Below are 21,869 nucleotides of genomic sequence, written 5' to 3'. Positions count from 1 at the left end.
AGTGATAACATAAAATCATTACAAGGCAGTCCAATCACGAAACACAATCGTAGTTAGCCAATCAGAGCGGGTGACAACAGATTACGTCACAAGTTGTAACTTAAAGACCGGCGGGAAACCTTATTTGATCTTTCCGAATCTTTCTACGATACTTCGAGGGACACAGACGGCTTTTACTCTTCTCAAAAACTTCATAAAACGTAAGTATCCGACTTCTAACTCCGTTAAATGTCCGTTTTCATGGATGCCTGGATGTTAAACTCAATTGTTACACCTGGTAGAGCAGAACGCTGATCATTTTATTAACCCTCACGTCATACTGGGCTCTTTTTGTGCCACTTTTTTCATTCGTATGAACGCCATTTCCGCTGTGTTGGGTGTAGCATAGCCAAACTTGCCAGCCGGTTTCGTTTTTGTAAAATCTTCAAATTTTCAGTCTGATTTTCTTACATCAGCCTAACACGGCTTAGCAGCAAAAATACTCACACTCAACACCCTAGGGACCGTTTTGTGCCTTATATTAATATATAAATTTTTTATAGCACTTTTTCGGGCGTGGCAGAAAACGGTCCCTAGGGTGATGAACGTAAGTTTTTTTTAAAGTATCACGTGAGGGTTAAGATCTTAACGAATTTGACAAATCTTCAAGATCTATAACAGTTTTATAAACTTTAAGATGTTAAGTTTGAGCTGTGAGTCTCTAACTTTGCTTAAGGCTGGCAGTCTGCCCTGGCAACAACACTTTCTAGCACTTTCTCAATTAAGCTATACAAAAACTGAATAACCAATAGGAGTTAGGCTAAAAGACTTAAACAAAAACCTAATGGAAACCATATTTTGAATAACTTCATTTCCCACAATGCCTCAGAGCCATTACTCATCAAAAAAAGGCCATTTTCTGCGCGGTTATAGAGGTTGTGACTGACATGAAAGCGTGCTAGATTACTGTCATTCTATTGGCTCAAATGATTAACAAGGGGGACCAATAGAAAGAGCCACAGCCACAGGAACTATGCAAGTGCATTACGTTCGTGGAGGGGGATCTCCAACAAACAACAAATATTTTAGGCATTTAAATAAAGTTAAATCATTTCTTGTTCACAAATTTAGAGCCAAAGAAGCTATTCACAAATTATGAATACCTAGCTTTGTCTTAACTAAAACTGTTGTTTCACTCTGTTTCACTTCAGCAGCATCAATCTTTGCACAGATAATATTGATGTGATGATTCCTTATTTTCTGGAGTGTATTGCCAGCATATTTTCAAAGGACATTATATGCTAGAAAATACAAAAAATAAATGAATAAAAATTGGTTAAGAAAAAACATCTCATTGGTTCTATGAGTATGTGTTCAGTCTTCAGTTACTTTGACCAACTCTCTTTGCTGTAATATTTGCATTAATTCAATGAAATCTTAGAACTGTTAGCTTTATTTTAAAACCAACATTGTATTTAATATCAGAAAAATACTTTTAGACAGGCCTGGGTTTTTTGGCCTGTCATTTTTAAGCGGGAACCTCAGAAAGGTATTTTTGACTTTTGTTTGACATCAGAAAGCAAAGAGACTGCACAAAATCTACAGGTGTTACCATATTATATGACCCTTGGTTGTAACAGAAATGTATTAACTTCTTAATAATTTTTGTGTTGCCTTTTTTTCAGAATGGCTTTGATGAAGCTTTTAAATACTTGCCCTGACACGCCGTATTTCCGGCCACCCCCACTGCACTTCAAAGTGTTAAGATCATGCGACCAGCTGAGGGTCACTAGCTGGCGCTTCCAAGATGGGACAGCTACACCCCTGATCACCAAAAAGAACACTGTGGCAGCCATCACAGATACCCAGACTGTGACCAAGGTCACACTATTTGAGGAATTTTCCTCTAAAATCCAGCAGGGGCGGTGCTACATAATGAGGGGGTATGAACTCAGGGGCACGGCCCCACCATACAATATAAATATAACTGCACGAACCCAATTTTTTAGGGCTGCAAACCTAACTGTTAGTGAGGATCGTTTCACCGAAGCAGAGTGCCTTCTACATCCTCCTGCTCCACTGACACCTCTGAAGATGAGCTCGACAAATGGCGGGCTCATCACAGTCCAAGGGGAGGTGGTGGAGGTAAGTATTTGTGGTTCCATCAGAATTTACATGGCTTTAGGTTTCCAAATAACCCATTATTGCGTGTATTTTTTTACAGTTAAAAATAATTTTTGCTGTCAAGCAGAGACTAAATTCTGTTAAGATTGTTAAGCACAATTTTTTAAAAATATTTTCCTAAGACCGTTTCTGGTATTTATGCAGCCAATTTGCATTGTGTCTACATACATTTGTATTGTAAGGGCTAGATTCTAATGAACAGTCTCTACTTGATAATAAAAAACAAACAGAATAATTATTTTATATACCTGTGTATATAAATTTATACAAAGGTCTTCATCTTAATTTACCTATACTTTATAATAAAAATAAAAGCAGATACAATGGAAACTGGCAAAATTACCCTGAATTGGGCATAATGGACACCAACTAGAATTTGGAAACTGGCAAACTTTTCATTTATGTTGCTGTCACTTAAGAATCCAACTAAGTTACAAATGTATTGTTTGTAGAAAGATTTCCTTCAAGCTGTTTCATAATTATGAAAAACATCCTAATAAACTGCTTCTGATAAGTTCAATGAAGAATACTTAATAACAGCAATAATATAATCTAAAAATCTTACTGAAGAAATAAAAACCTACCACATATCAATACACTAACTATTACTGATATTTTATTTCAATTTACTTTTCAGTTTTCTGCAGTAAAGGACGTAGTGTCAGGAAAACAGCACGTTCCCTTGCGAAATCTCCAGCTAAAGGAGGTAATGATGCAATTTTAGTTTTATATTGAAATTGGTTAAACTAATGTGACAAATTTGACATTGCTGGTACATGAGCAGTGGGCTTTCTTTTTCTAGTTACTGGATTTTGGATTATTTAATTAATAAATCTATAATTCTGTCATATTTGTCATTTCAGGATGGTTACACCGTATCAGTCTGCCTCTGGAGGGAGGCAGGAATTCACACCTTTAATGTGGGAGACCAGATTAACCTCTCCCACATGAAGCTGAACCACACCGCATATGGGCCACAGCTGCACAGCACTAGTTATACGAAGGTTGAGGTATGAAGAAGCTAAACCTTTGTACCAATATTTCACAGCAACAACAAATGTTTAGAACTAGGTTTTGAAATGTAACTACATATTCTTTCAGTCTGGGTCAAAATATGAAATAATATTATATATATATTTATATCAAATTATCTTATACACACACACACACACACACACACACATATATACACTCAACAAAAATATAAACGCAACACCTTTGTTACTGCTCCCATTCCCCATGGGATGGACGTAGAGACCTAAAATTCATTCCAGATACACAATATAACCATCCCTCCCAAACAGTGGTCACAAATCAGTCCAAATGTGTGGTAGTGGGCACATCTGCTATATTGAGATAATCCATCCCACCTCACAGGTGTGCCACATCAGGATGCTGATCTGACATCATGAGTAGTGCACAGGTGTACCTCAGACTGCCCACAACAAAAGGCCACCCTGGAATGTGCAGTTTTGTCTCACAGCAAAATGCCACAGATGCCACAAGCAATGAGGGAGCGTGCAATTGGCATGCTGACAGCAGGAATGTCAACCAGATCTGTCGCCCGTGCATTGAATGTTCATTTCTCAACCATAAGCCGTCTCCACAGGCGTTTCAGAGAATATGGCAGCACATCCAACCGGCCTCACAACCGCAGACCTCGTGTAACCACACCAGCCCAGGACCTCCACATCCAGCAGGTTCACCTCCAAGATTGTCTGAGACCAGCCACCCAGACAGCTGCTGGAACAATTGGTTTGCACAACCAAACAATTTCTGCACAAACTGTCAGAAACCGTCTCAGGGACGCTCAACTGCATGCCCGTCGTCCTCATCGGGGTCTTGACCTGACTCCAGCTCGTCGCCGTAACAGACTTGTGTGGGCAAATGCTCACATTCGATGGCGTCTGGCACGTTGGAGAGGTGTGCGCTTCACGGATGAATCATGGTTCACATTGTTCAGGGCAGATGGCAGCTGAGAATGTCCCAGTTCTTGCATGGCCAGCATGCTCAATGGGTGACATGTGAGTATGCTGGCCATGCAAGAACTGGGACATTCTCAGCTGCCATCTGCCCTGAACAATGTGAACCATGATTCATGGCCACAATTGACAATCTGATAGACTCCATGCAACGATGTGTTGCACTGCATGAGGCAAATGGTGGTCACACCAGATACTGACCGGTTCTGGGTCCCCAGACCCCCAATAGCGCAAAAAACTGCACATTCCAGGGTGGCCTTTTGTTGTGGGCAGTCTGAGGTACACCTGTGCACTACTCATGATGTCAGATAAGCATCCTGATGTGGCACACCTGTGAGGTGGGATGGATTATCTCAATATAGCAGATGTGCCCACTACCACACATTTGGACTGATTTGTGACCACTGTTTGGGAGGGATGGTTATATTGTGTATCTGGAATGAATTTTAGGTCTCTGCGTCCATCCCATGGGGAATGGGAGCAAAAACAAAGGTGTTACGTTTATATTTTTGTTGAGTGTAGATGTCCAGATGAACATAATCCCAAGACGTCTTTGGGATTTAATTACCTGCATGATTGATCATGCATCATATAATGCATAATGTAACACATACATATAAACGTATAAACATAATGTGTATGTCTTGGTGACTTACTTAAACCACATGATGACCATAGATTTTCTTTTTGGATAAAAAAAGGGAATGTTTGGAGGGCTAAATATGTGCTTATGCTTTGTCAACAGACAAAAGTAGAGGACAGAGAGGAGGTCCTCATCATTGGTGTGGCCATGAGTGACAAGCCAAATCAGCTTGAGGTTCTTCTGGATGATGGGCAGAGCCTCTTCATCAACAGTGAGCTCTGGACACCATTTGATAATGAACTTGAGGAGGCAGCGGTCAGGGTAAAAATTCAAATTAAGGGGAAGCAAATTATGCAGATTAAAAAAACCCCACTGTGAATAATTTAAAAAATGTATTCATTTGTTCCTTTGTTTGTTACTTGTTTGTTTGTTCAAAAATATAAAATGTTATATTTCATAAATTAAAAACAATGAAGTTCTTATTTTCTATGTATTTATAATTGTATATTGTATATGCTTTTATTTTTATTATAAAGTATATATTAAGATGAAGACCTTTGTGTAAATTTATATACACAGGTATATAAAATAATTATTCTGTTTGTTTTTTATTATAAAGTACAGACTGTTCATTAGAATCTAGCCCTGTACCATAATTAACTGTTTTGAAAATCTAATAAATATTCATTTTAACATTCCTGCTCTTTTAATTTTTTATTCAAATAATTGTGGAAGCGCAAAATGATGAACTTGAGATTTTTGGGTAGACATGATATCAATGAGAATAGAATAGAATAGAATAATCCTTTAATTGTCCCACAAGGGGAAATTTGGTTGTATCAGCAGCACAGAAAAAAGAAAACACACACACACACAGATATACAAACAGAACAGGACACAGAACAGAAACACGATTTTTACATAGTTACATTAATTTACATTAATTACATTACAAATTAATCCAAAATCTATACAAACAATTGAAGCATCCGTTGGAATTGTGAATACATCCTTGTTTGTCATGTTTACATTTATGGCCCTAAGATGCGCAGACATATGATAGGCTATTAACTGCAAAAATATATGCATATATAAACAGGAAATGAGAGACAAAATATATTCTTTGATTTGCTGGAGTTTTGTGCACATCCCGTATGGCAAGGATAAACAACATTACAACTACATTAAAACTCCCAAGAGCTTATTTTTTTCATTTAGTTTAGTTTTAGTATAGCTTTCCTGATTTGATGATAAACTACAGAATATTGTTGAAATGAAGTTCACATTGTGATATATTTCAGGTGTGGAGAGTCACACAGCTGAACAATTGATGCACATATTTAAAGAAACAGGGATCAAATAAAGAACATTGCTGTGGAATAAATTACATTGAAAAATAATCACTGCCCTGTGTTAGAGAGTGATTTATGATCAGGTATTAATTGGGTTAACTTTACCTCTTACAGCTTTTAACATAGTGCTGTGACCGGGATAAAATTTATCATAAAGTAGCTGGAAACAGTAGACTCATTAACATGAATGTTATGGTTCCAGTGTGATCAAAACTCATATCAGCTGTGTGACCTCATAAAATGATAAACAGAAACACATCTGACTGGATGTGATCTTCATGAACTTCATAAACTTTTCAAATAGACTTAATGGGTCAAACTATATGTCTGACCCATTATCTATATATATTAGAGCAGTCTAAGCACAGATGTGCTACCCCAAGAATACAAAGCCACACTGGAAACGATGACAGGCTTGCAGCCCTCTGTCTTCCTGGAGTAAGGTGCCTGATCAGTAGTACAAGAATTATGCTTCTAGTCCACCTAGGTTTTGAGTTACACAACGTTTTGTAACTCCAAAAAACGGCGTTTTTCGCCTCTCGCCGCGATCTAATTCTGACTCCTCATTACCCTGTTTTTCAAAACGGCTCCTCTCTTTCCCAGTGGCGCAGTTGGTAATGACATGGGTCTGCAAGCCAAAGATCGTGGGTTCGATTCCACCTTGGTCAACATGTTTTTTTCCCTACAAATTAATACACTGTCACAGACCAGTAATTCATATTCATCATTTATTACAATTCTGCAAACTTTTATGATTTTACCAGCTTTTCTAATATGGACCTCACATTCTTGTTAAGACTCCATGGCACAAATACTCTTCCCTTTAGGCTCTGTGTATGTGTGTGTGTATCAATATGTCTCCCATTTTAAAGTATTAGTCCTCCATAATTGTATTTCTGGTAAATCACAGTATTCCTGCTATGTTGTACTATTTTTCTAAATCATAATGTTTCTGTAATGTTTAAGTATTTTTGGCTAAATATATTCTTTCTGTTATCTTATACTATTTCTCCTAAATTCTTGTATTTTTGAGAAGTTATCATGTTTCTGGTAAGTTACAATATTTCTGTTAAGTTCTGCTATGCTATTGTATTTCTGCCAAGTATTATGTTTCCTCTAAGATATTGCAGTTCTGCTAAGTTATTCCATTTTAGCAAAGTTCCTTTGCTTCTGCAAAGTTTTTACAATTTCTGCAACTTTTCAGCTTTTTCAGCTAGTTTTAGCAGACAGCTTCAGCTTTAAAGCAATTCAGAATTCATGATTACAACCAATATGTAGTAGAATAAAAGAAACAAATGTGCAATGAACATATCAGGAGTCGCTGTTAAAAAGTCTCATAGCAGTGGGGTTAAGGGACCTCCTGAACCTCTTGAGTCCTGCAGTGGAGTGAGATGAACCTCTGCAGCTCCTACTGTGAGGATGCTTAGGCGATCACCAACACCAGCTCCTTGGTGTTGGTGTTCAGCAGAAGACTGTTCTGCTGTCAGTTAAATAAATCTATCATAATAAAGTACATTTTAACATAATGACCTTATGTTTATTTATGTCTTTTAACCATTATTTCAAATTCAAAGAATCCTGTTTGAAACATTTATTAAACTTATAGAATTAAATTTCTGCTAGTTGCTTTTTGTTGCAAAAAAATCTAGTATAATAATATTTAAATTTACATATATTTTTCACGTTTTCCATGCCAATTTTGTGTAATTGCGGAGTTTCCCACTACCCGTGAATGCCTCTTTTTTTAACGTCTCTGCCTGACTCCTGAATCTCTGTCCACTCTCAGCTCGATCCCCACCGGTAAGCGCTGCTTCTCTGTCTCTCGTTTCTGAAATGAAATGTCTATAAGCTGTATGAGGGATTTACCCAGTTGTTGTTAGTGACTTATGAAGCCAGTCGAAGTATAAGTCATGTTAAAGTAACACAATGGCTGCTTTTTTAGTGAAACGTTGTAATTTTACTATTTAAAAGGAGTGTTTGGTATGCTAGCACTAAGTGCTAACGCCTAGCCTAGCTGCTATAGGCCCAGTGTGAAATTAATATGGTTCATTTGATTGTTTATTACAGTTATTGTGTTGTATTTGGTTCATTCGGTGTGTTAGTGTTTCTGAGTCTGTTAGGGAAGCTGAAGTTAATTCTCTTCACAAATCAGTCAGTTAAAAACGGCCTCATTCTTTCGGTTGTGAGGTAATGAGCCGTCATTTTAGAACCACTGATTAGCTGCTGAAGCAGCAGGGTCGGCAACTTCAAAGGAGCCATTTTACCGCCATTAGCTGTGTCCCAAAACGTCGGCTGCATCTTTCGGAGGACCCAGCCTTCGCGGTCTACGTGGACCGAGAAGGCTGTGAAACTGGACGGTCTAGCCTTCAGATTTGCGTCACCGCTGTCTCGCTGGAGTTTAATAAACTCGGCCGTCTGCTCCTTGCTATTTAAAATATAACAGGACACTGGCGTAAATTCTCGACCGTTTAACGTTTATTGAGCTGTGTGAAAATCCCGGAGGAACCCACCGGATGGATTAATAAAGCTTTATTTAATCTAATAATCTAATAACTTTGATCTCAGCCAAACCGATTTACTCCAGAACAAATAAAACACAGAAAAAGGCAAACAATTACATTTTTAAGTTATCAGAGTGACTTGTATATCATGTTTAACCTGAGTAGCGAAAGAGCGGGGGTCTGAACCCCCCTCCCGGCTTGCCATCGAGCCGGTGGGTGACAGACGTCTCTGAAAACGTCGGCACACTTTTGCAAATATGCGATGTCTTGATAAACCAAGCAGATATTTACACCGCTACTTTCTCGCCTAAAAATATGTTAAAAGTTTATTCGGGGAAATGAAGGACTCATTTGTCGGCCGCATTTGAGACAGCCTTCGTCGACTGGCTGTGACATAATCGGCCTTCAAATGCGGCCTCCGGAGGATGCAGCCGACATTTTGGGACACAGCTTCTGACTGAAAGCCGGGAGAAAAAGAGTCACGTGCCTGTACCGGTGTGTTTTTGTGCTGTGGGTTAATTAACAGAAGGGAGAGAGAGAGTGAGGATGAAACACATAATATAAGAATAATAACATCTCTTAACAAGAAGTTTTTTTTAATTAGGTAATTTTAGTTTTTTAGTTAAATTTTAAGAACTGTTTAACAAACACTTGTTTGTGCAGGTTGTTTTTTTTTTAATGAAACCTACACCTGCAGCTCTGTTTAACTTCTCACTTTGTGAAAAACTAACGAAATATAAAAAAGTCCACCTTCAAATAAATAAAATGCAGCAGTGCACCATTAATATTATAAATATGATATGTAGATATTTAAAACAACAGCATATTAAATGATACTGTGTGCAGGTGATAATATTTTTAGGAAGCAGAATTTGAATGCAGACGAACTCAAATGTTGAAGCCTACAAAAATATCATCCAAGCTTTCATTTATGATTGTTCATGCTTTGAAATTGTGATGTCAGAATTTGATAAAGTGTGCAGAGCTAGGTGTAGCAAATCATTGCTTATTAAATCTACTGTGTTATCTAATAGCACCAAACTAATAGAGCTATCACATAACTGAGAAACGTGTGTGGCTTATTACAAATGGATGAAACCACATTTTACCTTAATGAAGACAGTAATCTTTAATAAGGTGTAGAAAAAGGTGAGTTGTTTGTTGCTGTGATAAACAAAGAAGTGTACTGAATCTTTTGGACTACACAGAGTGATGCAGTATTGACTGTGATGCTGATTTGAGTTGTCTCATTCTGTATTTTTGTGCTTTGTCTTTTGTTACACAGAGTGAAAGAGATCTTTGGTTTTGCCTTTGCTGGTAAGTAAACAGTGATTGTAACTGAGGCAGTATGAACCTGGCATTGCGTAGCACATTTGGCAACTTACATACAGTAGTTTGACTTTTTGTGATATGTTTCCATTTACTGATGGGCAAAAACACAAAGTCAGGATTTATTACCTGTAGCAGCAAAGCCCTCACACAGGACCTCTGACTGTCCCTGAAAATGTCCCTGAAGTTTAATAGCCCATTTATGTATGATTTAAATTTCTTATGGCTTATTGAATCCAAACATAGGTAAATGTCAGTTGTTCATTTTCTCCTTATGTTTGTGGATTTAAGTAGCAGACAAAACAATGAAAGTGTTTTAGGGGAGTCAGTATAAGTGGTTGCTCAAACACTTAAGAGCTGCACAGGTATTGATTCATATTGTCTCTCAAATTCTGCTGATGTGTTACATTAAAGTCAGAACACTGTAGAAGTATTTTGTACAGTTAAGCAATAATGAAAAACTAAGAGAACCAGAGGTGTGAGTGGACATTGTTAGGTACATTACAGCCAGTGTGTCTAATTAGTTTATCACTTATTTGGTGAATATAATGTGTTTTAAAATTTAATAGAAAAGTTGCCAAAAAGGTACACTGCAAAATACATAAATATTCCTAGCAACAGGTATAATGAAATGACTTTTTAGTGTAAAAATTTAAGACATTTAATTTTAATTACAAAACATGGTGCACCTCTGCTATTGTAACATGTCAATATTTAAAACTATTTTAAGATTTACATATTCATATCAGACATGACAAGGTTTTCTGTTGCTTCTGATTTATATAATTATTTTGTATCTAACATTTTTAAAAGTTTTGGCTTTCACACTTTACTAGTACTGACCTGTTGTAGAAAATGTTGGAGCCACAAAGCTTCTGTGTAGGAAATATTTGGTATATCCTGCACTTGTGGTGGCTATTCTTTATATTTCTGTAGTAATGAATGCTTTTATTACACTTGCTACAGCCATGTGAGACGCTGCAGTTCATTTATCTCCTCTTTAGACTACAGTAAGCTCATAAAGCCTTAAATAAATTAAGAATTTTACTAGTTAATTTATGTCACAGTAAATTGGATTGTGTGTGAAGAGGCTCAACAGTCTGAATCATCAAACAGTGATCTGATGAATTGTTTCCTTTCTCTAGACTGCTGATCTGATCGTCTCCAGTCTGGTAAGTAAAGGTTTGTCTGAGGTACAGTGCTGGGAAATGTTTCTCATTATAGGACATTCAGTTTAGTGGAGTGAGTCAGCACAGCTCTTGGGAATAATCAGATCGTAGAAAAGTCTGTGTAAACATTTCCAGACTTACAGATCTCTCTTATCATCATAATAAATTTTTAATTAGGCCCTAATATCGGCCATGCTAAGTTTATTGTAGATTTAGTGGAGTGTGTATTAAACATGCCCCATATTTGACTGAAAAATGTAGAAACTGCTGTTTAGGAGTCATCTGTCTCCAAATTTTTCATTTTGCCAAAAGTCATACTGAGTAAATTATTTTTTACTTTTATGTTAACGGCTCCCCAGACATTATGATATACTGTTGAACCAGGTAAGTACACACAGAAACGGGAATTTGAGACCTTTGGGCATTTAGGATCATGTGAGTTGAGTGCTGTGAAGTGTTTAAAGCAGGTGGTCTGAAACTGTCTGCTCTGACTTCATTGTGTGGGTTTAGCTTGACCATATAATGTTTATAGTAAGTTACTGTAGCACCACATCTTGGTTTACAGACTGTGTTTGTTTTTATTGTGTTAATAGAATGCAAAAATGTCCTTAGAAATGTTCCACCACCATATGATAAACATTTTCATTCAGTTGAATCTAATAATGTACTGTACGACTCTTCAGTGTGTAATGATATATGTGTTCTGTATTTTTCGGACTGTAAGGCGCACTAAATTCTAAGGCACATTAAGCCAAACAAAACAGATAAGTGAAACTTTATTCAACTCATTTACAATAACTCTCAAAATTGTTCAGTTGTAAGACATAAAATACAGAACAATACACTCACTTTTCAGGATTTATGGACTGATGAATGTGGATTGATCAGTTTGAAATCTGCTTCATAAGCATGGCTCTCAACAGGTGCCAGGCCCTTATACACACACACCATATTATGTTGAAGCACAGTACGAATTACTCTACGAGGGTGCTGACTATGGTATCCATGCTCCGACAATACATCAAGTGGTGCTGCTTTGTAGCTTACCAAAGTCATACTAAAACATTTGACAGAGTGCCGTGTACCACATAGAATTGGTTTAAAATCAGTAAGCACAACCATACATAAGGTGCACTGTCTATTTTTGAGAAAATTAAAGGCTTTTAAATGTGCCTTATAGTCTGAAAAATACGGTAAAGCCAGGTTTATTGGAAGTGTGTCTAATTCCACTTTCTTTCTGTCTTACAGGTGACCTGCTGCAGAAAACCCTCTCCCTCTATCATTAACAAGCAATTCAGTCTGTCCTATCACTCTCCCTCTCCCTGCTCAATCTTTTTTGACAAGCCATTCTATCTTCTATCCATTCTCCGCCATGTGCTCTATCTAATTTGACAAACTTGAACATGAGTTGAAACGCAATCCTGTGACTTGAAATCCAGTTTTACCAGAATCTAAGTTTTTGGAATTGAAGTTACCTGAACTTTGTCAGTCTGTATTCAGAATTCTGAGAGATCTCTGCTCTCACTGCTCCATCTTTCCTGTCGTTAAACTCTCTCACATCCAGTCATTTTTCTGGAAATCACAAGTAGAAAGTTAAAATTACAGTAGTAGAATTACAGTACAGTAGAACTCACAGTAGAAACTACTTACACAGCCCTACATTTGTCATTTTAATTTTGCATTACACTTTGGAATAAACATTGATTGGCTTACAGGTGCAATTGCTTTGATAAATTATATAAAATATACACCTCTTAAAGGTTTATTTGTAATAAGACAATCTGGTTATTTTGTAATATATACATTCAGACTGCTCTATTTACATAAATATTAAATTAGATTCAAATACATTTTTCAAGTCTGTTTCATTGACTATAACATTTGACTACAGTAAGTTTATACTAATATTATTTAAGGACAAACCCATTTCTATTACTCAGTGTAAGTATTGAGTTACAATTGTCATTGAGAAGCTGCCCTGAGGACCCAGACTTCCTGTTTCCTGACTGCTGCAGAACATCCAGCTGAAGAATCCTCATCGCCTGTCATCTGATCACCACACCACCACAGCTCCTTATATTTGCTTTAGATTTTAGATATCTCAAAGATTTACACAAAGTCTACTTCAAAGCTAAGAGTTTTATTATAGCCTGTTGATTGTTGAGATTTATTCTGCATATTACTTCACAGAAGTATAGACCTATTCATTAACCAGTCTGGTTAAAAAAAAGCAGTAATAATATACAGTTGTTGAAAAAGCTACAATAAAACGTTTTTAAGGATCTTTCAATAACTTTTATATTGAGTTTGTATTTAAGCCAGCCTTTTACATCAATTAAACGGTCATAAGAACACTTTACCATTTGTATAGTTGATCCATTTAATAGAAACTTGAGGAGTTTTTCAGTGTTTACAGGTTGAGTTTTGTATACATTTGTGTATAAATACATATAAGGTCCAGTTTGTACTTGCACAAAATGCCAAGGAAAGGTCAAAGGTCACAGTCCCAGAAGCTTAGATGGCAAAAGCAGAAGGAACAGGTAAATCTTTCTCAGACTGGTGAGCAGGTAAAGGTGTCTGTTACAAGTATTCCCAGTCCAGAAGTGCAGCTCAGCGTTCAGACGGCCGCAGTGTCTTATGCAGATGTGGTAAAGAGAGGTGTTTGCTCATCATCTGTGCCAAATGCTAAAGTACAACAGGTAATCCAGACTGAACCCCAGCTAACTGTGCAAACGCAGCATGATGGAGAAGCTCCAGGACCGTCTCATGTACAGGTTACAAACAGTGAAAGTCGTCCACGAGTGAGTAGCATCTGTGCGTCTCGAAGCCAGGCCAATGCTAAGTATGGAAAGTACCGGAATCAGCAATGCATGGCGAACAGTTTGGTTTTCCTGTCATTCTTACACGAGGATGAATTCATTACCAGAGCAGATCTTAACCGTGTGTTGGACAAAGGCCATGCCGTGTATTCAGATGCCAGAAAGAGGTTTGTGAACAGCGTGTTTCTAGCCTGTGATGAACTTCCCACTGTGATCATCAGCCGCAGACACGAGTATCAAGTCGACATGTCTCAGTTTGCTCATTATGGCACATTTGACGGTACAGATCATCTTCCGAGCCTTGAACAGGGACTACAGCGTTTGGCTTCAGAGTTTCGCTACGCTTTGCTAGTCATGGGAGGAACAGCCATCGCAGTTTCCAGGCTGACTTCAGGTGAATACGCATACTTTGACCCTCACCCACGTAGGTCTACAGGAATGCCATTGTCGCTAAGTGTAAGTGGTGGAACTGCAGTTATGTTAAAATTCACACGTCTTAACGACATGATTGACAGGATCAAACGTTTGTACCGAATGTTTTGCATCTCACCAACCTGCGCTTATGAGCTACAGCCTGTTGAGTTCCACAGTGAAAACGCTGCTGAACAAAGAAATGCTGATGAAAACAGACAAACAGCTACAACTGTTTCAGCACCAGCTTTAAATGAACCTGAATTTGAAACCCCAAAGTCCACTGAGCAGACACAGAAAACTGTGGCCGACACTTTAGCTACTGAAGTGATGTCATCCAGAGTGGATTATTCAAATGAGCCAGCTGCTGAGCTGAACAATTCTGATTATTTAGAAATAGAAACCTCTGCATCTTCTGTGAGAGAACCTCAGGTAACATCAGATTCTGTTCCTCAGAAGGATCCAACCGCTGCCAACCGCTGTTCAACAAAGACAACACAGGAACTTTCACATAAACTGCTGAAATATAGTAAACAGGGAAGGAAAAAAATGAGGAGAAGATCATTGGCCCAACAAAAACTACCAAAAAGAAAGGATCCTGATCACAGACAAAAGAAGACTGTGTACAAAAGTAATCTATATAAGCTAAATCCTATATATAGAGAGAAACAGAGGGAACATTTGAGAAAGATCTATAAGGAAAGAGATGATTTTAAGGAAAAACAGAAGGCGCAAATGAGAAGGATCTATAGAGAAAGTGCTAAAATTAGAGAGAGAAAAAGAGAACGTGTCATAAGGATGTATAAAGAAGATTCTTTATTCAGAGAAAAGCAGAAGGAACGAATAACAAGAACATACAGAGAATCTCCCGTGTTCCGAGAAAAGCAGAAGGAACGAATAACAAGAACATACAGAACTTGTGCCGAATTCAGAGAGAAACATAAAGCTTACATGAGGTCATATGTTTCTAACCTATATAAAGAAAGTGTAGAATTTAGACAGAAAAAAAAATGTTACATCACTAAACGTTATGGAGAAGAGAGACAATTTCAGCAGCAACACAAGGACAATATGAGAGAACGAATGAGAGTAAAATATTGGAACAGTATTTCTTTTAGACAGATGCATAATATCAGATGTGCAATGAAAATAAAAAGAAAATATCGTCAGATGCATCGACCAGCTGAAAGTTTACAGTGTCATCCAGATAACAGTTTAATGAATGAGGCCATATCTCGTTTCAGATCCAACATTAAATCAGCACCATCTTATGTTTGTACTGTTTGTCTAAAAGCTTCTTTTCCTAATCAGGTGAAAATCTGCAAAAGAGAAAATTACTCAAAACACCAAACTGTAGCTCAGCAGTGTCTAACTGGTAAATTTGTTCATGTGTGTGATGAAGCATGTAATGATCACTGCAGCTTTCCCGTTGAGAGAAAAAAGGAGTATATCTGTCACACGTGTCACAGTTCCCTCAAAAGTGGATGCATGCCCAGGCTTGCTGCTGTCAACGGTTTAGAACTGCAGGATATTCCAGCTGAACTGTGTGATCTCAACATTCTGGAGAGACATCTGATTGCCAAATGCATACCATTTGCAAAGATTATTCCTCTTCCAAAGGGCAGACAAAGACTCATACGTGGTAATGTGGTGTGTGTACCATCTGAAGTCCAACAAACAGTTGACTATCTACCTCGGCTCAGAAGCCAATCACAGATCATGAGGGTGAAATTGAAAAGACGACTGTGCTACAAAGGCCATCAGCTGTTCCAGACTGTCACCTGGTCTAAACTGATCGAAGCCCTGCGTAAACTGAAACAGATTCACCCACAGTACACAGATATTGTTATCAGAGATGATGCATTGCTTTGTGATCCAACATTACCTGATGATGACAGCAGTGATGAAGCCAGCATGGGAAGTGATGATTATGATGAAGCAGATTTAATGGAAATTGACAACTATGAAAAAGATGCCCTTTTGTGCGAAAGTGAGTCTGAAAGTGAACAAGCTATTAATATGCAATCCTGTGATGAACAACCAGAGGAACAAAATCCAGATGAACCAGAAAGTGATTTGAACAATGGAGGTTTTGCTCTAGAAAGTTGTCTGCAGCCTGTTGACATTTCAGAAGAGATTCTCTGTTTCAGTGATAACACATATTGTGTGGCTCCTGCAGAAAGAAACAATCCTGTCAGCTTCTTCAGAACTCCTCATTTGGAAGCCATGGCATTTCCTGTGCAGTTTCCTACTGGTCAGAATAAACGATAGGATAAACGTACAGGCAGAATGGAACGAAGAGACAAACCATTTACAGGTGGGAGAAATGATTTACCTGACACTCTGAATATTGCTGAAGGAGCTCGAGTCATGCTGACCAGAAACTTGGACACACTAAACGGTTTAGTCAACGGTGCTTTTGGTATACTGGTAAAGGTGGTGAGATCTGAAAATGATGGACACATAATCAAACTGGGGCTCAGAATGGACAACCGGCAGCCTATGAGACACAACCGCAGTGCTAATGCAGCATCTGATGATCTGGTTTACATTGAGAGAGCAGAGGAGAGTCTGAAGTTTAAAGGAGCGGTACGCAGACAGTTTCCTGTAAAGCTAGCATTTGCCTGCACAATTCACAAAACTCAGGGTCTTACAACACAGACAGCTGTAGTTTCAATGAAGAACATTTTTGAACCAGGTATGGCTTATGTTGCTCTCAGCAGGGTGACGTCTCTCAGTGGACTCTATTTGCAGGACTTGGATGAGAAAAAGATTTACTCCAATCCCGAGGTAACTGCAGCACTCCAAACCATGAGACAAGCCAGCGTTGAGGAAATGATGCCTCTTCTTCAGGTCAGAGAAACAGCCAGCAGACTTGACACTCTTACACTGATCCATCACAATACGGAGGGTTTGCCATCTCACATCAGTGACATCAAGAGTCATCATGAAATGTGTTTAGCAGATGTTTTGTGTCTCACAGAGTCTCACCTCCAAGGCTCCTTTGTTGCAGACAGTCTTCATTTGGACGGCTACACCATGTTCAAACGCAACAGACATGTGTCCTACACAAACTTTCCTCACATGGCCAGCAGAAGTGGTGGTGGAGTTGTTGTGTATTTGAGGAATCATTTTCAGGTTCAGGTAAAACAGTATCTACATAATGTCACTGATCTTGAGTTTTTAGTGTTGAAGGTTCAGGCTCCATTCCCTGCACTCATTGCTGTTGTGTACAGACCCCCTGACTACAGTTTGACACCATTCATGCAAAACCTGGTAAGTCTTTTAGATTCCCTTGAAATAATGGACTGTCACCCAATCATTGTGTGTGGAGATTTTAATGAGAACCAGTTGCAGAGTGGAAGAAAACAGATTCTGGAGCAGTTTCAGTCGAGAGGGTATTCACAGCTGATCACTTCTGCCACTACAGACAAGAACACCCTGCTTGACCTCATTTTTATTTCTCAGCCACAGCTATGTCGTCATTCAGGTGTTCTGAGATCATACTACAGTTACCACAACCCTGTGTTTTGTGTCCTGTCCTCGAGCCAATCATGAAGTCGTCTGGTGAGTTTTGAAACAATTACAGATCATGTTTGTTACAGATTTTACTGATTGTAGAGTATGAAAAATATTTTTCATTGGAAAAAATTGTCTTCCCTACTCTGTCTGTAAGAAGACCCTATCTTATTGCAATGTTATTAATCATGTCACCAAATCATGGCTGTACTTCATGCAGAGCCGGGAGATCTGCTTTCTGTTATCATGCACCTCAGATCTGAAATATACTGCATTAAACGGACATAATTTATTTTTTATTCTCATGTTTTAAATGACTAAATCTACTTATACATTTTTTCATGGATGTTAATTGTCATCTCCTTTTTTGATACTTTTTTTTACTCTGACGTATATATCTCAACAAACGAGATCTTCCCCTCCAAGATGCTTTCAAATATGAAATAGTAAATAAATAAATCACAGATAAATGCAGGTATTTATTATGGGTCACATGAATAAATACAGACAATTATATTTTCTTGATTATAGTAAATTTTGTAGAATCAAATGTTTTTTGGATGAATGAGGTTTTGCTTATCATGTTTTACAGGTAAAAAATGTTAAAAGTTTTAAACTATCTTTAGGCTACCAGAGATGTCTATAATTATACATTATGTAGAGAAAAACATTTTCACAGCTTACAGAATTTGTATAAAAACTGATTTAGAAGTACATGGAAAGTTTCTGCATCAATTTTCTGACTTGGCCTTTATCCGGGTGGGTTTGGGTTTGGGTGGATAAAGGCCAAGTCAGAATTCTCTGAGCAGCTGGAAAAAGCTGCTAATAAACAAAGACATCAGAAAGCGGGGGCTTTAGGTGTAGCCCCCGCTTTCTGACGCACTAATTAGATTTAGTAACTGACACCCCATACCAGCATTATATAGACACTTGGGGGCTGAGATGGGTGGGTGGGGAGGGGGGGTGGGTGGTGTTAAAAGCACTTTATGTTTTGTAGATGTATTTTTTTCAGACAGGGCACACACAGTCCTGTTTCCTTTGTGGGAAAACCTTCAAACTTCACCATCCTCAGCTGAAACAACAACATCTTAACACCATCTTCATGAACTGCTGAGCCAAACCTGATCCATCAGTGCTGGACTGCACAGATAACTACATGCCACACAGAGACTGCTGTTTTATGAACTGCCATACCAGTATGTCTTCAATGGAGAAGATGACACACCCATCACCTGACCTCCTGCCTGATCTGGAGACCATCATGATGCTGCCACACTACACACCTCTGAGACCATGAATGATGACTCCTACTGAGGAAACTGTATTTCCTGTCAGAGATGCTCAGTGATCCTCAGACCAGAGAGAGGTATGATTCTTTATCTTTGATAAAAAATGTCAGTGTTTTTAATTCAATTAATTAATTAAAATCCTGTTTAGTGCATAAATAATTCCACACTCAAATGATTATACTTGTTGACACTTTTTGAGTTTTAATTCACATTATGGATTACAAATCTATGCTTTTTCTACTCTGTCTCTCTGTGCAGGTATTGCTGTCTTCTGAGTTCTTCAGTGTCCCAACTGAGACATTCAAACCTCATTGCAGAGCTCGTCTTTCCTCACCATCATGTGAGTGTGAGATTGCTCTGGATTCTGGTTATGTGGCCTGCAGCACCTATAAGGTATTTCAACATTGTTCATTGCATAACTTATTTGTAGTTTTTAGGCCTTAACACAAATAAAATGTTCCTTTTTCTGTATTTTTTAGAACAAGCTCGTCCAGTGTGCCTGCATTCCAGCTTCTTAGACTCTACTCAAGTGGACAGAGTATCAGTGTTTGGCCACTCTTACAGACACCGACTTCTGTCAACTCACTGCTACTGATCAGGCACCTGACTCCAGGAAGACAGAGGGCTGCAAGCCTGTCATCGTTTCCAGTGTGGCTTTGTATTCTTGGGGTAGCATCAGATTTTTCCCACAAATATTCAAAGGTAACACTTATTTTAAGCGTAGTTATTAAGTCAAAAGTCTTCCCTTGTGTTAATTTTATTTTTTTTATTTGTTTTTGTTTTCTTTTAGATTTATGTGCACTGATCGGATGTGGTGGAGCTTTGTTAACTGTGTGGAAAACATCTGTTTGTGATGATATTTACAATGAGGCTTTAAGGTGACAGTTTCCATGTAATTTCAATCCTTTTACTAAGCAAAAACATGTTTTCAATTAACATATTTTTTTTAAGTTTTGTCTTCTGGATTTCTGGTTAACATTCCTCTGTGACAGCAAATACTAAACTGGTCCAAGTACCCAGCATATCATTGGTCAAAGGCAAAAAGGACCACATGTCACACTAGCAATGAATTATTGACTGTGTTTGTGTCATCAGATTTAACTAACAATATCAGACATATGAAACTGAACTCTGGATTAATGTGCAGATTTTTTTTGTGTTTTTTTTTATTGTTGAATAATTATTTTGTAGAACAAACCCAATCTATTTACCCAAACAATGTAACTTGTTTGGGTAAATAGTGGATTAATATATCTAAGTCTATAAGTATAGCAAGCTGAATTCATACAGACACACAGCTCTAAATCCTGGATTGTAGGATGTACAAAAATGATCATGTGATTATTATGGACATTTAAATAACTATATCTATTGAACCATTACATGTATTCTTTTTAGAAATTACACAATCTCAAAATGTGAAAAAAGAAAGTGTTTAAGAGAATAAATAATGTGTGTTTGTATGAATCCTGCCTTAGTATGGGGTGTCAGTAACTACATTAGTATAGAGTAGGTCTAACAGTGGTTTTCCACATCTGCTCTAATGCAGCAGTCCCCAACCTTTTTTGCGCCACGGACCGGTTTATGCCCGACAATATTTTCATGGACCGGCCTTTAAGGTGTCGCGGATAAATATAACAAAATAAAACTAGTACCGGTACTGAAAAAAAAGAAAATTTATTCATAACACACGTGAAAAGACCCAGGAAAACCACGTAAACGATAAAAACGATAACAAAATAACGCTGAAAACCGATAAAAACCCTGAAAACTATACATTTCACACCTGAGCCTCATCTCTCGCGGCCCGGTACCAAACGACTCACGGACCGGTACCGGTCCGAGGCCCGGGGGTTGGGGACCGCTGCTGTAATATATATAGATAATGGGTCAGACATATAAAGTCATTTTGAAAAGTTCATAAAGGTCATTTATATGTGTTCCTCTTTATCATTTTATATCAGGTCACACAGCTGACTTGAGTTTTGATCAGAGTAGAACCATAACATTCATGCTAATGGTTCTACTGTTTACAGTTACTTTATGATGGATTTCACCCTGGTCACAGCACTATGTGAAAAGCTGTTAGAGGTAAAGTTAAGCCAATTAATACCTCATCATAAGTCACTCTCTAACGCAAAGCAGTGATTATTTTTCACTGTAATTTATTCCACAACGATGTTCTTTATTTGATCCTTGTTTCTTTAAATATGCAAATCGATTGTTCAGCTGTGTGACTCTCCACACCTCAAATATATCACAATGTGGACTTCATTTTGACAGTATTTTGTAGATTGGTACCATATTTATCATCAAATCAGGAAACTGTAAACTAATTGAAAAAATTAAGCTTATGAAAATTTTAATGTGGCATAGGAACATGTTGTTTATCCTTGCTAAATGGTATTTACACAAAACTCCAGCAAATCAGAGGATATATTTTTGTCTCTCACTTGCTATATATGTGTATATTTTTGCAGTTAATAGCCTATCATGTGTCTGCGCATCTTAGGGCCATAAACATAAACATGGCAAACAAGGATATGTTCACAATTCCAACAGATGCTTCAATTGTTTGTATAGATTTTAGATCAATTTGATTTGCATTTTCTATTAATATTTTTCTATTTGTCCCAAATGGTATTTTTATTTCTTTATGCCATTATTGTAATCATTGGAAACAACTGAGTAAATATTTTGTATCATATGTTTCTAAAAATATTTGAATGTTCTACTTTTCTACTACTGGTTT

The 21,869-nt window shown here is 37.7% G+C and overlaps 3 protein-coding genes and 1 long non-coding RNA gene across 4 annotated transcripts; all 4 read left to right on the top strand.

Annotated features, from left to right (window-relative positions):
* The first annotated feature begins 1,647 nt into the window (after positions 1-1,647).
* LOC147310723 (uncharacterized) lies at positions 1,648-5,106 on the top strand. Its single transcript, XM_086267413.1, has 4 exons — positions 1,648-2,124; positions 2,801-2,869; positions 3,027-3,173; positions 4,891-5,106. The coding sequence occupies exons 1-4, from the start codon at positions 1,666-1,668 to the stop codon at positions 5,104-5,106; spliced, it is 891 nt and encodes a 296-aa protein (XP_086123539.1). The 5' UTR covers positions 1,648-1,665.
* A 2,737-nt stretch (positions 5,107-7,843) lies between these two features.
* Positions 7,844-13,325, top strand: LOC147310722 (uncharacterized). Its single transcript, XR_015125343.1, has 4 exons — positions 7,844-7,880; positions 9,867-9,898; positions 11,056-11,082; positions 12,328-13,325. It is a non-coding gene; the product is annotated as an uncharacterized LOC147310722 (long non-coding RNA).
* A 3,342-nt stretch (positions 13,326-16,667) lies between these two features.
* LOC147310721 (ATP-dependent DNA helicase PIF1-like) lies at positions 16,668-18,552 on the top strand. Its single transcript, XM_086266961.1, has 2 exons — positions 16,668-17,162; positions 17,293-18,552. The coding sequence occupies exons 1-2, from the start codon at positions 16,680-16,682 to the stop codon at positions 17,431-17,433; spliced, it is 624 nt and encodes a 207-aa protein (XP_086123087.1). The 5' UTR covers positions 16,668-16,679; the 3' UTR covers positions 17,434-18,552.
* A 241-nt stretch (positions 18,553-18,793) lies between these two features.
* LOC147310720 (uncharacterized) lies at positions 18,794-21,503 on the top strand. Its single transcript, XM_086267623.1, has 4 exons — positions 18,794-19,194; positions 19,376-19,510; positions 19,597-19,819; positions 19,908-21,503. The coding sequence occupies exons 1-4, from the start codon at positions 19,166-19,168 to the stop codon at positions 19,920-19,922; spliced, it is 402 nt and encodes a 133-aa protein (XP_086123749.1). The 5' UTR covers positions 18,794-19,165; the 3' UTR covers positions 19,923-21,503.
* The last annotated feature ends 366 nt before the right edge of the window (positions 21,504-21,869 follow it).

The sequence above is a fragment of the Aulonocara sp. 'chitande type north' Nkhata Bay genome, linkage group LG16 (assembly GCF_057382095.1).
Source record: "Aulonocara sp. 'chitande type north' Nkhata Bay isolate Kocher_YH1m ecotype deep benthic linkage group LG16, A_spYH_male_GT1.1, whole genome shotgun sequence".
NCBI classification, from domain to species: Eukaryota; Metazoa; Chordata; class Actinopteri; order Cichliformes; family Cichlidae; genus Aulonocara; species Aulonocara sp. 'chitande type north' Nkhata Bay.
The sequence above is the reverse complement of the archived record's forward strand: the minus strand, read 5'-3'. Positions and strand labels throughout refer to the sequence as shown.

What these genes read in the sequence shown, in the direction of transcription:
- LOC147310721 (XM_086266961.1), top strand. Translation starts at nt 16,680, where the DNA reads ATGCTGACCAGAAACTTGGACACACTAAACGGTTTAGTCAACGGTGCT. An exon ending in AAATGATGCCTCTTCTTCAG is followed by an intron (nt 17,163 to 17,292) that starts GTCAGAGAAACA and finishes TGTGTCTCACAG; the next exon opens with AGTCTCACCTCCAAGGCTCC.
- LOC147310723 (XM_086267413.1), top strand. Translation starts at nt 1,666, where the DNA reads ATGGCTTTGATGAAGCTTTTAAATACTTGCCCTGACACGCCGTATTTC. An exon ending in GAAATCTCCAGCTAAAGGAG is followed by an intron (nt 2,870 to 3,026) that starts GTAATGATGCAA and finishes TTGTCATTTCAG; the next exon opens with GATGGTTACACCGTATCAGT. An exon ending in CTAGTTATACGAAGGTTGAG is followed by an intron (nt 3,174 to 4,890) that starts GTATGAAGAAGC and finishes CTTTGTCAACAG; the next exon opens with ACAAAAGTAGAGGACAGAGA.
- LOC147310720 (XM_086267623.1), top strand. Translation starts at nt 19,166, where the DNA reads ATGCTCAGTGATCCTCAGACCAGAGAGAG. An exon ending in GATCCTCAGACCAGAGAGAG is followed by an intron (nt 19,195 to 19,375) that starts GTATGATTCTTT and finishes CTCTCTGTGCAG; the next exon opens with GTATTGCTGTCTTCTGAGTT. An exon ending in TGGCCTGCAGCACCTATAAG is followed by an intron (nt 19,511 to 19,596) that starts GTATTTCAACAT and finishes TGTATTTTTTAG; the next exon opens with AACAAGCTCGTCCAGTGTGC.